General features: G+C 45.4%; 1 protein-coding gene across 9 annotated transcripts in view; it reads right to left on the bottom strand.

The window, feature by feature from the left end:
• The window catches only part of ADGRB1 (adhesion G protein-coupled receptor B1), a 385,256-nt gene that overhangs the window by 38,701 nt on the left and 330,827 nt on the right, over positions 1-15,728 (bottom strand). For all 9 annotated transcript variants that reach the window (XM_081204321.1, XM_081204325.1, XM_081204320.1 and 6 more), the window contains exons 22-24: positions 15,651-15,720; positions 8,362-8,428; positions 5,074-5,159 (exon numbers count right to left, since the gene is read on the bottom strand). In XM_081204321.1, coding sequence (XP_081060447.1) covers positions 5,074-5,159; positions 8,362-8,428; positions 15,651-15,720 — 223 coding nt within the window. The remainder of the gene's footprint in view (positions 1-5,073; positions 5,160-8,361; positions 8,429-15,650; positions 15,721-15,728) is intronic.

The raw sequence follows: 15,728 nt of genomic DNA, 5'->3' as shown, positions 1-15,728 counted from the left end.
CCCCCAAAGGTCAAGAACCATGTCAAAGCTACTGGGGTTAGATAGAACTGTGTTGGAAAAGGCTGGCTAGCCACAGAGTGGGACTCAGGGCTGTGAATATCCCGCTGCTACCCACAATTTCTGTGATTTTATGTGAACCGCCCTGAGCCCTGAGTCCCACTGGGTATAGGACAGTATATATAATAATAATAATTTCTACCGCGTAGCTTGCATAGCTGAGAAAAGTCACTGTTTGTCTTTACCCTGTTCTGCTCCCTTTCTGAGATTTCTGCTCCCTTTCTGAGATTTTTGTCGGAGATTTCTGAGAGGGCAGCTGCAGCAGTGATTGGAAGGGCTGGTGTGTGTGTGTGTGTGTGTACCCCTGACTTTCTAAGGTTGAGTGTCTTATTGAGAGGGAGGCGAGGGGCTGCAAGTTCTGTGTGGTGCGGTTGCAGCAGCAGAACCAATGCAACGTTTCTGCCGTTCCACCTGCACCGCACTGACTTCTCCGTGGCTCACCCCTTCCACTCTTCCTTTTGGTAAATTGCAGTGACATCTGACATCCAGAAGAAGAAGAAGAGTTTGGATTTGATATCCCGCTTTATCACTACCCTTAAGGAGTCTCAAAGCAGCTAACATTCTCTTTTCCCTTCCTCCCCAACAACAAACACTCTGTGAGGTGAGTGAGGCTGAGAGACTTCAGAGAAGTGTGACTAGCCCAAGGTCACCCAGCAGTTGCATGTGGAGGAGCGGGGAAGCGAACCCGGTTCCTCAGATTACGAGTCCATTGCTCTTAACCACTACACCACACTGGATCCAGGTATGCAGCTCATGTCATTGATCCGTATAAAGTAAGCAGCACATAGGCAGCACACAAAACGCTAACAAACCATTCTACGTTCTAAATCTTATATTAATAATCCAAAATCAATACTTACACTTCATATGCTAAGTTCTTTCTTGACTTAAGCATTTATTCATTTACTATAAATGAATGAATTATTAATATAAGATTTAGAACGTAGAATGGTTTGGTAGTGTTTTGTGTGCCTCCTAAGTGCTGCTTACTTTATACTAGTCTACTATGAGAATTGGCAGCATAGGTTCATTTCTTCAGTACATGTCATTGATCCAGCAATAATCAGATCTATGGCTTCCTTCCTTCCTTCCTTCCTTCCTTCCTTCCTTCCTTCCTTCCTTCCTTCCTTCCTTCTTTCTTTCTTTCTTTCTTTCTTTCTTTCTTTCTTTCTTTCTTTCTTTCTTTCTTTCTTTCTTTCTTTCTTTTCTCCATAAATTGATATGCATATTTCTATATCTTGTATTTCTCCTGGAGCTGGGGTGTTTTTTACATATGAAATTGCTTTCAATTGTTTGCATATACAGTGGTGCCTCGCAAGACGAAAAGAATCCATTCTGTGATTCTCTTCGTCTAGCGGTTTTTTTGTCTTGCGAAGCAAGGCCATTGACGGATTAGCAGATTAGCGCTACTAGCAGCTTTTAGTGTTTTATTGGCTTATCGGATCAGCTGATAAGCGGCTTAGCGGCTTAGAAAAAAGGGGGGGAGAAAAAACCCCCGCAGGAACTCGCAAGACATTTTCGTCTTGCGAAGCAAGCCCATAGGAGATTCGTTTTGCGAAGCACCTCCAAAACGGAAAACTCTTTCGTCTAGCAAGTTTTCCGTCTTGCGAGGCATTCGTCTTGCGGGGCACCACTGTATGGAGTGTCCTCCCCCCCTTCTCGTGCAGAATGGTTTTTAATCTGCGTAAATTGGTTTGAGATATTTTACAGGAAGTGATTCAGAAATGGAATTAAATAATTTTTTTAAAAAACCTCTTCTTTCTTTCGGTAGATGTCGTTTTTTATATTTATGTTGTATTTGGCTTTGGAAACATGTGTTGGGAAACAGTTTGGAAAGCCTTAAACAAACAAACAAACAACAAAGTTTATTTAACTTATTGTATTCCTTGCTGGAATGCAAATGTGTTTCAAAGAGCAATTAATGCTACTCTCTTCTTGGGAGAGACTGGAAATAAATGGTTCCTCCACACACCCCTTTATTTTAATTGAAAGGGATATAACTGAATCACCTTTTTTGTGGGTAGTTAGTGGCCTCCTCATCTCTTATGTGGGATGGAGAGGGCTTGCTCCTTCTAAAATATATTTTCTGATAATTTAAATCTGGCTTTAATGTTTATTTTATTTTACTGCCTACATCACTTGGAAGCACTGGAGTGCAACAATACGACTGATAAATATGGAATCATCTTATCAGTTCAGCCAAATGACTTCTCCATTATGGCTGTACAGTGTTAGTATATGGAAACATCACCGCTGCAGACAGCCAGATTGTTGACATCACATGATGCGCCTATCTGTGGGAAAGAAGAGTTTCCCAGGACGTTCACAGGCTGGATAAGTCTTTGTGACGAGTGTAAATGAAACCTTCTGTGTGCGCATGTTCAGGAAGTTTGTCAGACTTGCTAGAAGAACTGAACTGAAAGGACGTGTTTTTCTGTAGTGCTGGAATGTCAGAAATAAACATCATGTAAATAGATTTCTGACTTATTTTCTTTCCCCTGCGGAAGCAGGAGAGGGGTTGTGTATTTTACCCACGCTTGGGAAAATGTCGCCTATCAAAATCTCCCTGGTCTGTCCGAGATATCAGCCAGAGGAGGTTACCGGTGAGCAAGCTCCGAGCACAGTGAGAGGGGCCAGCCTCTATGGAGGGGGCTTGCAAACCGACATACAGAACCTCCATATTCAAACGCAGTCTATACCACTGAATTATCATTACTGAGGAGCAAATGGCAGCGGACTGTGAGCTTCATGGAATAATTTGAATGTCCACTTTCAAGTTTTCTCATGTCACATGCATCAAAATCTACTATAACCACCCCCAGCGTTGCCACTTCTCCAACACAGTTCCAAAAACCCCCAGGTTGACCTTAGCTGGCTAGATGACCTGAATTGATCCAGCTCTCCCAGGCATTTCCACATTCTCAACAGGTAACATGTTCTAAACAGGTAACAAGATCAGCAGAACCATTCAACGTGGATAACATACTTTTTAAAAGAGAACATTTCACATGCAAGCAAAGAAATGAACAGAAAAAAAGAAGGGGGAAGGAAAGGTATGGAAAAGCAAAGGCCCACATTTCCCTCGATGTTTTCATTTTCAGTACACATTTGACACAGTCGATAACCAGCTGGAGGAGGCCTTGATTGGAAGACTCAGTCATGTTTCAACAGGACAATAACTCCCAATCGAGCAATTTTCTGGCTGTGTGGTTTGATACTGCAAAGGAGCACACTGCAGCCTCTAGGACTGAATTCTCTACTCCTCACACTGGGGCTGCCAGCCTCTCTTTCTCCCTGCTAGATGAACTGTCCACTGCCAATTGCTCTGGGCAGCCCAATCTATCATGGGGTGATCTGGGGCTGTCTCCACTAGACTTAGGTGAAGGCCAGGTTCCTCCAGATCAGCCCAAGGCAGTCTGGGAACAACTGAATTCCACAGGACTTACTTCCGAGTAGAAATGGGTTTGGATGGCATTGTTTTTTGCACCTTGCAAGACAGCAGAGGTTTAGGAAGAGTCTTCTTTCTTCTAGATGGGCTACCTTTCCAGGTTGATGAACCTCATCTGCCCCTCACTTCCCTCTACAGTACATGCAGAAACTGCCTTCTTGACCTTTAGACCCACTCTTGGTCTCGTCTGCTCAATCCACCGGAGCCTGTCTTCACATGCAGGTAAAGGTAAAGAGACCCCTGACCATTAGGTCCAGTCGTGGCTGACTCTGGGGTTGCAGTGCTCATCTCACTTTACTGACCGAGGGCGTACAGCTTCCGGGTCATGTGGCCAGCATGACTAAGCCACTTCTGGCAAACCAGAGCAGCGCACAGAAACGCTGTTTACCTTCCCACCAGAGCAGTACCTATTTATCTACTTGCACTTTGATGTGCTTTTGAACTGCTAGGTTGGCAGGAGCAGGGACCGAGCAACGAGAGCTCACCCCATCACGGGGATTCGAACTACCGACCTTCTGATTGGCAAGTCCTAGGCTCTGTGGTTTAACCCACAGCGCCACCCGCATCCCTTCTCACATGCAGGGGAAGTCCCTAACTCACTAAGGGTTTGAGACCCATTGGCTATCGGAACCAGGGAGGGAGGCAGGGGGGCCGTTGGGATACAGAGAGCCTCCGAAACTCCTGAGGAGCAGTTCCTCTTCCAGCGGTGAGAAAAGCCACACCTCCAGTGAGGAAAAGAGTGAAGGGGCCAGCCAAACGAAGAGAGGGGGACGCATGCCCCTTCCGTCGCCCAGCTTGCGCAGAGGGGTGAAACGCAAGGAGGGGAGGAAGAGACTTGGGGTGCCAAAGCTTTTATGTTGGGGGAGAAGCCGGAAGGGGCCACTCCCGGATTCTGCAAGTGACTAAGACGGACATGAACTTTGTAGATCTGCACCGTAAATAGTTTGCACAATAAAACCTGTAAAAGATAGGTTGGAGTCCTATCCAAGCAACCACCAGCAGCATTTGACAACCCGCCTAGTACGCTTCCCAGCATGCCTCCATTCTGAGAGTTGGTTTGGGGAGAAATTGGTGGCGGCCCTAAGTGGAACCTTTGATGAGCTCATGAAAGCTCCACCCCAGAAAAAACGGACACGCATCCATGGCAAAACCTACTTTTTCACCCTCAGCCCAGTCCCCAAATCCAGGCCTAACATTGTTCTTTGGAAAGTTCAGCCCAGCACTAGTTTCACGTACAATGAGCCACCCAGTGTCTCCTTTGGCGAGCATCAATTGGATCCTTGTTTTCATGTTGTTGTTTTTTTTTTTTTTTTGCATGAAGTTCTCTGTTGCATTTATGCTCCTTTAGTAAACCACACTCAAGTGAAAACCTTTGCCTTCCATCTCTGTCCCAATTGGGAAAAGAAGCTCTAGTAGCTAATTCCTACTTTCTTTTTTTGTGAGGGAGGAGGTTAGCATTATCATCCTCCCCTTTGTGTTCCTCCACCCCTGCCTGGTTATCAAGTGTGACTGTTTAATTTCCGGTTTCATTCTTTTTTGCTTAGAGGAATTATTGATATAAGGCATACCCTGCCCGCTCCTTCAGTTTCTTATCTGTTATTCCATCTTTCGATACAAGTTTGTTAAATACCAGAATACCAATAACCATGTTCACCTGTTGGGAGAGAAACAACAGACAGACACGTTTGTTTGAAAAGCCCAACCATGTCAAAAATCAGAAGCAAAATCATACATTTCAACCTGCTGAATATGCCCAGGTATGTTCCAGCCAGCTTAGCATTGCTTAAGAGAGGTTAACAGCAAAATCTGAGTGGCCAGAGGGACTCTGACCTGCACAAGGTTAGAGGACCCAGGACTGCTAATTTCTTATTTGGTCCTGGAGCCTTTTGCATGATGAACGTTTGGTGTCTGGGAAAGCAGACATTGGAGTCAAACCAATTTTTCAAGAGAGTTCCCAGGAATACAAATTGGAGGGAGGGAACCAGTGTGTGAGCATGAAAGATGTCACGTCTCTCTGCTCAAGGATGGCGTTGTCTCCTTGTCAGCATCCCAAACACAAGCCACAGACAGAACTCCTTTAAAGCCCCGTGGGCTCAAAGAGGCCATCAGCTCCCATTGATCAGGGGTGGAAAAATGTGTCAATTTCAGCTGCTCATTATTTTCCCCCAGTTTCAAATTCAGTCTCCCATGATTCTGTGCCACTTTTGCAAACTTCATGAGTGGGTTAGTGTGAATTTCTCTGGTTGTGCACTTTTTTTTTGCAAACAAATTCCCTTAACATAATGCATTTTGTATAAAAAAATTCCTTCCAGTAGCACCTTAAAGACCAACTAAGTTAGTTCTTGGTATGAGCTTTCGTGTGCATGCACACTTCTTCAGATACACTGAAACAGAAGTTGCCAGATCCTTCTATATAGTGAGAAGGTGGGGAGGGGTATTACTCAGAAGGGTGGTGGGAATGGGAGATTGGCAGATAGCTGAGATGAGCCTGTTGACGACTCCTTTGTAGTAAAACAGCTACTTTGAGATCTTGTATAGAATGTCCTGGGAGATTGAAGTGTTCTCCTACTGGTTTCTCTGTTTTGTGATTCTTGATGTCAGATTTATGTCCGTTTATTCTTTGGCGTAAGGTTTGGCCTGTTTGTCCAATATAGAGAGCTGAAGGACACTGTTGGCATTTCAGAAATAGTCTGGAAAGAGAAGCTGCTGAATTGCAACTCATTACCAAACTTAAAACCATGGAGAGACCTGGTTTGAACAAAGACATTGGATTCTTATCCCATTATACATGACTAAGCCATTTCTCACCTTCTCACCCCTTGCCTTTTCCTGTAAGACCTATTACAGTCGCTAAGAGTCGTCAACAGGCTCATCTCAGCTATCTGCCAATCTCCCATTCCCACCACCCTTCTGAGTAACACCCCTCCCCACCTTCTCACTATATAGAAGGATCTGGCAACTTCTGTTTCAGTGTATCTGAAGAAGTGTGCATGCACACGAAAGCTCATACCAAGAACTAACTTAGTTGGTCTTTAAGGTGCTACTGGAAGGAATTTTTTTATTTTGACTATGGCAGACCAACACGGCTACCTATCTGTAACTGCATTTTGTATGTTATTTTCACTAAGGCATGCATTTCAATGCACCCTTCCCCCTAACACGCACATTTTATTTATTTTTTGCACATAGCATTTGGTTCAAGAACTGCAGTGCAAACTTTCAGAAAGGAAGGATTGCTGCATATCAAGTTTGCATAGTGGGGAGTTCCGCATCAAAATGTGAGCTGGTCCCCATCACTCACCTCTCACCAGGCAGAGGGCCTTCTCAGTAGTTGCGCCCACCCTGTGGAACGCCCTCCCATCAGTTGTCAAGGAAATAAGCAGCTATCTTATTTTTAAAAGACATCTGAAGGCAGCCCTGTTTAGGGAAGTTTTTAATATTTAATGCTATATTGTTTTTAACACTCGATTGGGAGCCGCCCAGAGTGGCTGGGGTAACTCAGCCAGATGGGCAGGGTATAAATTATTATTATTATTATTATTATTATTATTATTATTATTACTACAGTGGTACCTCAGATTACAGACGCTTCAGGTTACAGACCCTGCTAACCCAGAAATAGTACCTCGGGTTAAGAACTTTGCTTCAGGATGAAAACAGAAATCATGTGGCAGTGGCACAGCGGCAGCAGGAGGCCCCATTAGCTAAAGTGGTTCCTCAGGTTAAGAACAATTTCAGACTAAGAACGGACCTCCAGAATGAATTAAGTTCTTAACCCGAGGTACCACTGTATTATAATTATACTCTTGATGCCTCTTTTTAAGTGCATGTTTTGAAACTGTATTTTAAATTGTTGTAACCTTCCCTGAGATATTAGCATGAAGGGCAGATGATGATGATAATAATAATAATAATAATAATAATAATAATAATAATAATAATAATTGCAATTTTTATTATTCCCTGTTGCATTGTGTATTGCATTTACCTAGACGTAATGAGGAAGAGGGAAAAATAGAGAGGGCATGCTCCAAGGATGCATTTCTCTGTTGCTACAACACAGAGATCCTGTGCAAGGTTAGCCCCGCCCCCAGTTGTCCATGACTCCTTATAATAATAATAATAATTTATTATTTATACCCTGCCCATCTGGCTGGGTTTCCCCAGCCACTCTGGGCGGCTTCCAAAAGAATATTAAAATACTGTGATACATCAAACATTAAAAGCTTCCCTAAACAGGGCTGCCTTCAGATGTCTTCTAAAAGCCTGGTAGTTGTTGTTCTCTTTGACATCTGGTGGGAGGGCGTTCCACAGGGAGGGCGCCACTACCGAGAAGGCCCTCTGCCTGGTTCCCTGTAACTTGGCTTCTCGCAGTGAGGGAACTGCCAGAAGGCCCTCGGTGCTGGACCTCAGTCCAGCCAGATCTCTTGTCCCTCAAACAGTGTTTATGCACATTTCAGACAGAGTGTCCTGAATTACGTTTTGTTCGTGGATGCCTATTAATCACAGTATATTCAGGGTCCTTTGAACAAGGCTAATGCCAGACCTTTGCAACTGCTACATGAAGCAAACCACTCTTAATCCTCCTTTCCCCTCCCTTAAGTGCCTTCATTCAAATTCACCCATCAATATGGCATTCACACTCTTAATTAATCCAAAACAAATCTCCTGTGGAGAAAGGACCTTAGCTTGGGCACTTTTGCTTTCCTCAAGGAGCAATTTCCTCTTGAAGGTAGAGAGAGAGAGTCTCTTTTTAAAAAATAAAAATAAAAGAATAAGTGGTCTTTGGGGGGGGTTGGGAGCATAGGGAAGGCACACATAGAAAAAGAAAAATGTTCGGAATTCGGGGAAAGTACCAAAACGACAGCCGCTGCTGGTCCCACGAAGGCATAAAGGAGACCTCCTTCCAAAGAAAGCCAACAGCTAGGAGAGGAAGAGGGAGAAAAACAGACGTCAGAGCAGTGGCGAGACTAGTCTCCAGGCACAGCAGAAACATTGCACAGAAACAGCATTAAAAATGAGGAAAATGGGAAGCGGGAGAGGTCTGCCCAATGAGACAAGTTGCATGAGAAACACTTATATTAATTAGGGTTGGGGAAACGTGTCAATTCTGGGTTCACCCAATTTTCCTTTTCTTTTTCAAATTTTCACATACTCACTTTTTTTTTTAATAGTCATAGCAGGAACAGCTGGCAGGTGGCAAAAGAGGGAGATCCTCTGCCGCGTCCTGCCTTAAATAGGGCAGGCCATGCCCCCAGAGTCAGCCGATTGGCTGGCCAGGGGGTGACGCGGCTGGGGATTCCCCCAATCGTGTGGGGACTGGGCTACAGCCACCGTGTGCATGGTGGGAGCGTGAAGCCCGCAACCCCACCTCCTCTGTAGGGCGGAAGTGGCTTTCATTAATTTATTGCCCTTATATTCCACATTGCGCTCTAAGGAGCTCGGGGTGGAGCACATGGGTCTGACCCCCACAACAACCCTGCAAGGTAGGTTAGGCTGAGAGGCAGTAACTGACTCCAAAGGACACCCACTGACCTTCATGTGAGTGCCTGGAGGCGGTTGGAGGATGGATGGCGGCTAACAGATTGAGGTTGAATCCTGACAAGACAGAAGTACTGTTTTTGGGGGACAGGGAGCGAGTTGGTGTGGGGGATTCCCTGGTCTTGAATGGGGTAACTGTGCCCCTGAAGGACCAGGTGCACAGTCTGGGAGTCATTTTGGACTCACAGCTGTCCATGGAGGCGCAGGTCAATTCTGTGTCCGGGGCAGCTGTTTACCAGCTCCACCTGATACGCAGGCTGAGACCCTACCTGCCCGTGGACTGTCTCGCCAGAATGGTGCATGCTCTAGTTATCTCACGCTTGGACTACTGCAACGCGCTCTACGTGGGGCTACCTTTGAAGGTGACTCGGAAACTACAGCTAATCCAGAATGCGGAAGCTAGACTGGTGACTGGGAGACCACATAACACCGGTCTTGAAAGACCTACACTGGCTCCCAGTACGTTTCCGAGCACAATTCAAAGTGCTGGTGCTGACCTTGAAAGCCCTAAACGGCCTCGGTCCTGTATACCTGAAGGAGGGTCTCCACCCCCATTGTTCAGCCCGGACACTGAGATCCAGCGCCAAGGGCCTTCTGGCGGTTCCCTCATTGCGAGAAGTGAGGCTACAGGGAACCAGGCAGAGGGCCTTCTTGGTAGTGGCGCCCGCCCTGTGGAACGCCCTCCCATCAGATGTCAAAGAGATAAATAATTACCTGACATTCAGAAGACATCTTAAGGCAGCCCTGTTCAGGGAAGTTTTTAATATGTAATGCTGTACTGTTTTTAACACTGATTGGGAGCCACCCAGAGTGGCTGGGGAAACTCAGCCAGATGGGCGGGGTATAAATAATAAATTATTATTATTATTATTATTATTATTATTATTATTATTATTATTATTATTATTATTATTATTCATGGCCAAGTGGGGATTTGAACCCTGTTCTCCCAGAGTTCTGCCTCTCTACACGTTTTCACAAAGCAGCTTCCCATAATCAAATGCATTTTGGGGGTATAATATTTTCAGTAACCTATGATTGTTTTATTAACACTTTGCAACCTTATATACATTTCTCGTACATGTTATTTTGCAGGAAAACAGCGTTGCAAAATGAAGAGACGTGAAAATTGCAACGGTTGCTGGGTCCTTGCTTTTTTGTTTCACGTATTGCTTCATTGAGTATGGATTAAGTAAGTTCACCTTTAAATGCACTTCATTTAATGTTTCATTAAGCAGGATCCTTTTTGCTGCTCTCTGCATATTAAATCCAGGTTTAAAAATATCTGTATGTTCTTCCAAGCACCATTTCTAACCACTCTGGGAGCTGTAGAGCTACGAAGGGAATAGGCGCCTCCTATCAACTCTTAGTGGGATGTGGGTGGCGCTGTGGGATAAACCACAGAGCCTAGGACATGCCGATCAGAAGGTTGGCGGTTCGAATCCCCGCGATGGGTTGAGCTCCCGTTGCTCAGTCCCTGCTCCTGCCAACCTAGCAGTTTGAAAGCACGTCAAAAGTGCAAGTAGATAAATAGGTACCGCTCCAGCGGGAAGGTAAACGGCGTTTCCGTGCGCTGCTCTGGTTCGCCTGAAGCGGCTTAGTCCTGCTGGCCACATGACCCGGAACTGTACGCCGGTTCCCTCAGCCAATAAAGCGAGATGAGCGCTGCAACCCAAGAGTCGGCCACGACTGGACCTAATGATCAGGGGTCCCTTTACCTTTATCAACTCTTAGCATCCTTAGCAAAGAATCTGTGGGATTCTTTGTGGAAAGTCAGGACTGTTTAAAGTGGTGTGATGCCACTTTAAATGTAGGCTAAAGGAACAACAGTGATTTTAAAGGAACAAGAAAATAGGAAGTTTCTCCATATATAGGAATAATTGAAACTCAGGGATTCTAACCTATACAGTCCTGCACGATCGTGAATGTGAAGGTTAGAGAGGCAACAGGGAGGCTGCCTTTGTCCAGGAACTGTGTGATTAAAAACTGCAACCCCCATGTTGTGTCAGCAACTTCCAGTTTATCTTTTCTACAAGTGGTAAAACATCACAACGTCCAGCTGTGTCCTGGCTGTGCTTTGTCGCACCGTTGTGCAGGTCCTCTCTGCAGAACAAACTCTTTCTTGTGACACTGTGCTATGTGATTAATTCCTGCTGCTCCATTGCCAGTCAGGAGCAAACACAAAACCCTCCACTCAGTGAACATCCAATAGCTTGCATCGGAAGTCCAGGTAGATCAAAAATTTCTCTGCAGGGAACCTTCAGCTTGAATTTTTGTTGTTGTTCTTGCTGGTCAGCTCATTATTCCCCAGGACTTCTAAAAGCTATCTGCACGTTCATTATTTCCCAGAACTTTTTTAAACTATTCACGCAGCCCATAGATCACCACTGGAATTCAATCCCATGAGATGTAGTGATAGCCACCAACTTGAAGGGCCTTTAGCAAGGCTTAGACTAATTCATAAAGGCTTTAAGTGCCTACTAGCCATAAGTTCTACCTCCAAAGTCAAAGGCATTATGGCTCTTCATAACGCTTGCCTGGACTCACAAGTGTGGAGCGCTGTTGCATCCAGGTCCTGGTTGTGGACTTCCCATTGGGGCATCTGATTGGCCACTGTGAGAATAGGATGCTGGAATAGATGGACCATTAGCCTGGAGCAGCAGGCTCTTCACAGAATTGTAGAGTTGGAAGGGACCTTGAGTTGGAAATCCAACCCTCTGCAAAACAGGAATATGCAGCTATCCCATATGGGGATCAAACCTGCAACCTTGGTGTTATCAGCATCGCACTAAGGAAGAGCTCGGAAACATGGCTTGAGTGAGCTGTGGTGTGGAGCATGGATGTTGGCATCACTGAAGCCCTGCAGACCTTCCGATGCCCTGACCAGCCAATTCAAAGTGTTGGTGCTGATCTATAAAGCCCTAAACGGCCTCAGTCCAGTATACCTGAAGGAGCATCTCCACCCCCATCGTTCAGCCACTGAGGTCCAGCTCTGAGGGCCTTCTGGCAGTTCCCTCCCTGTGAGAAGAGAGGTTGCAAGGAACCAGGCAGAGGGCCTTCTTGGTAGTCACGTCTGCCCTGTAGAATGCCCTCCCATCAGATGTCAAAGAAATAAACAACTACCTGACTTTTAGAAGACATCTGAAGGCAGCCCTGTTTAGGAAATTTTTATTGTTTGATGCTTTACCGTGTTTTTAATATTCTGTTGGGAGCTGCCCAGAGTAGTGGGGGAAACCCAGCCAGATGGGTGGGTTATAAATAATAAATTTATTAGTAGTAGTAGTAGTAGTAGTAGTAGTAGTAGTAGTAGTATAGCTCTGCACTTCCCTGCACATCCCAAGATATTTCATCAACCTCAGACCTCCCATGGTGAACATACGACCATCTGAACTCATATCAAAATATGCCAATTCCAAATGAACATGTCAAACAGAGCATTTTTAAATACATCAGAATTCCAGAGGTCAGCTGAGGGTAGACTGCAATATCGTTTGATCCACCCAGTGTTGCATCGGATTGACTCCATTTTCCTTCCTCACAGATTTAATTTCAGCTGGTTCTCGTCTCTTGTTTTCCTCTGAGCACTGGGGAATCTGCCAGTGTGGTGTAGTGGTTAAGAGCGGTAGTCACGTAATCTGGGGAACCGGGTTCGCGTCTCCGCTCCTCCACCTGCAGCTGCTGGGTGACCTTGGGCCAGTCACACTTCTCTGAAGTCTCTCAGCCCCACTCACCTCACAGAGTGTTTGTTGTGGGGGAGGAAGGGAAAGGAGATTGTTAGCCGCTTTGAGACTCCTGAAGGGGAGTGAAAGGCGGGATATCAAATCCAAACTCTTCTTCTGCCACTGGGACATCCAGAGTCCCTAAACTCGATTCTGACAATCCTGCTGGGCTGCTCTTTTTGGAGTTCCCCGTGAGCATCTGCTCCTCTTTGCAACCATGCCAACATTTTGCTTTGGGAAGCTGCTGCAAAATCTGGGCTGTCTGCCTCACAAAGAATATTTGGGTTCCATAGTGCAGAGACAGATAATACTCTTGCTATGTAAAAGAACATTAAGAAGAGTCTGGATCAGGCCAATCATGTAGTCCAGCATGCCCATACATGCACACTCTTTCTCTCTCTCAGCATAATAGGAAAAAGAAACTTGGAAAGTACATAATACTTAACTAAACTATCAATATAATTTGAATCATGTTTCTTGAGATGGGAATAGGCTGGGACTTGGGTGGCGCCGTGGGTTAAACCACAGAGCCTAGGGCTTGCTGATCAGAAGGTCGGCGGTTCGAATCCCCGTGACGGGGTAAGCTCCCATTGCTTGGTCCCTGCTCCTGCCAACCTAGCAGTTCGAAAGCACATCAAAGTGCAAGTAGATAAATAGGTACCACTCCGGTGGGAAGGTAAGCGGCGTTTCCATGCGCTGCTCTGGTTCTCCAGAAGTGGCGTAGTCATGCTGGCCACATTACCCAGAAGCTGTATGCTGGCTCCCTCAGCCAATAAAGCGAGATGAGCGCCGCAACCCCAGAGTCAGTCACGACTGGACCTAATGTTCAGGGGTCCCGTTCCTTTACCCTGTGGGAATAACTGCTCCACCAAGTCTCAACTAAAACCCAGAGGAAGACTTGGGACTCTGAAAGAAATTATGTTGCTGCAATTTGGTGCAGACTTCTTAAAGAGGGTGTAAACTGTGCTTCTCAGAGTTTCACAGTGCAGTTCTCCAGCTAAGTAATGTGTACAAAAATGAATATACCCAGATAAATTCCTCGTTAAAGTGTACATAGTGGTGGGGAAAATCCATAAATTAAGGATTCTGCCTGATGAAGCATTAAATGCAAAGCACTTAAAGAAGGGATCCTGAGCATCATCTAGTCCAACCACCTGCAATGAAGGAATCTCAACTATAGCATCTCTGACAAATGGTCATCCAACTTCTGCTTAAAAACTTTCTTCTGAGGGTGTTCCACTGTCAAAGAGTGGAACGTGTATATAAAACAAAACTGTGTATAAAAATGTGTACATCAGTAAAAATTTGTAGTGGAATGCTGAGGAGGTTTCTAAAAAAATCATAATCTGCAAACTGAATTTGAAATTGGGAAAATGAGAAACTGAAAGAAACATCAGTTGACAGATTCACCCATCGCTGACCATACCCTGGAATTTGAAAGACCAATGTTGGACTACACAATTGAGGAAGGGAAAGCTATCAGATCCCCAGTCTCTCTCATGTGATAATCAATCACATGACACAGTGCACACACACTATTTGAATGGCAATGCCCATCAACCTTTAGGGTGTGTGGCCCCCTCAAATATTTTATTGGGGGGCCGAAGGCCCCTCTGTCCCTAGGAGTTGGCTCCTATGGCACTCATCTGATAGGTGCTGGAACACCTGGCGTGCTCTGGCATGCTCCTGCTGAAAAAAAGCACAGACTTTCGGACTCAGGAGCTGCAAAACAAGCAAATAATTCTTCTCCAGCTTGGATTTTAATTGAGGTGGAGAAGAATCTGGGGTCTGCACTGCATGCCTCATCTTTGAGGTGAGCATCATGCATGCCCAAACCTCATAGCCCAGTAATTTGGGGTGATTATGCCTCATGAGCATCTTCAAGCACCTGCACATTGGAATGTGTAGCAGTAATACTACGACCATTTCAAAACTGGTTCACTCAAAGCACCTCAGAGCACAATGACATTTACATAAGGATACATGAACATAAGAAGATGGATCAGGCCAATCACCCATCTAGTCTTGCATTCTGCTACCATAGTTGCGAACCAGGTGCCTCAATGGGAAACCAGCAAGCAGAAGTCCACAAGAGATACCTAATAAACATCAGGAAGACAGCTACAGTATTGGCATTTAGGCATCTGCTTAAAGGTAAAAAAAGGTCAAGGACCACTGGACAATTAAGTCCGGTCAAAGGTGCATATGGGGTTGCGCCACTCATCTCGATTTCAGGCTGAGGGAGCCGCCATTTGTCCACAGACAGCTTTCCGGGTCATGTGGCAGCATGACTAAACAGCTTCTGGCACAACACAACACTGTGATGGGAACCAGAGTGCACAGAAATGCTGTTTACCTTCCTGCCACAGTGGTACCTATTTATCTACTTGCACTGGCGTGCTTTCGAACTGTTAGGTTGGCAGAAGCTGGGGCAGAGGAACAGGAGCTCACCTCATTGCAGGGATTCGAACTGCCAGCCTTCTGATCGACAAGACCAAGAGGCTCAGTGGTTTAGACCACAGCGCCACCTGCATCCTGCTTAAAACTCATCGATTTGCCCAGGCTTTTCCCGAGGGGTGATCCAGCAATGTTGATGTATTGAGCCAATCTGCTGATTTGTGATGCATTTTGTACTCATTTTAGAGATGTAATTTTATTGTTGCTTTTATACCGTTCACTAGAATATTTTAGGCTGCTCAGTGGTTTGCGGTAAAGAGATTTTTGCAAATAAAGAAAGCAAAAAATGTGTGCCTTGAAACGTGAGAGGAAAGAAGGGAGGAAGAGAAGAAGGAAGGAAGGAAGGAAGGAAGGAAGGAAGGAAGGAAGGAAGGAAGGAAGGAAAGAAAGAAAGAAAGAAAGAAGGAAGGAAGGAAACTGTTACTCACTAGTTCATGGTGCCGTACCCCTTGGCTTTCGTGAATCCCACAGAGATGGCCACCACCAAGGCAGGTAGGCCTAAACAG

Source organism: Podarcis bocagei (assembly GCF_964188305.1).
Source record: "Podarcis bocagei genome assembly, chromosome: 8".
Classification (NCBI taxonomy): Eukaryota; Metazoa; Chordata; class Lepidosauria; order Squamata; family Lacertidae; genus Podarcis; species Podarcis bocagei.
Note: the sequence above shows the minus strand (reverse complement) of the source record. Positions and strands in the feature narration are given on the sequence as shown.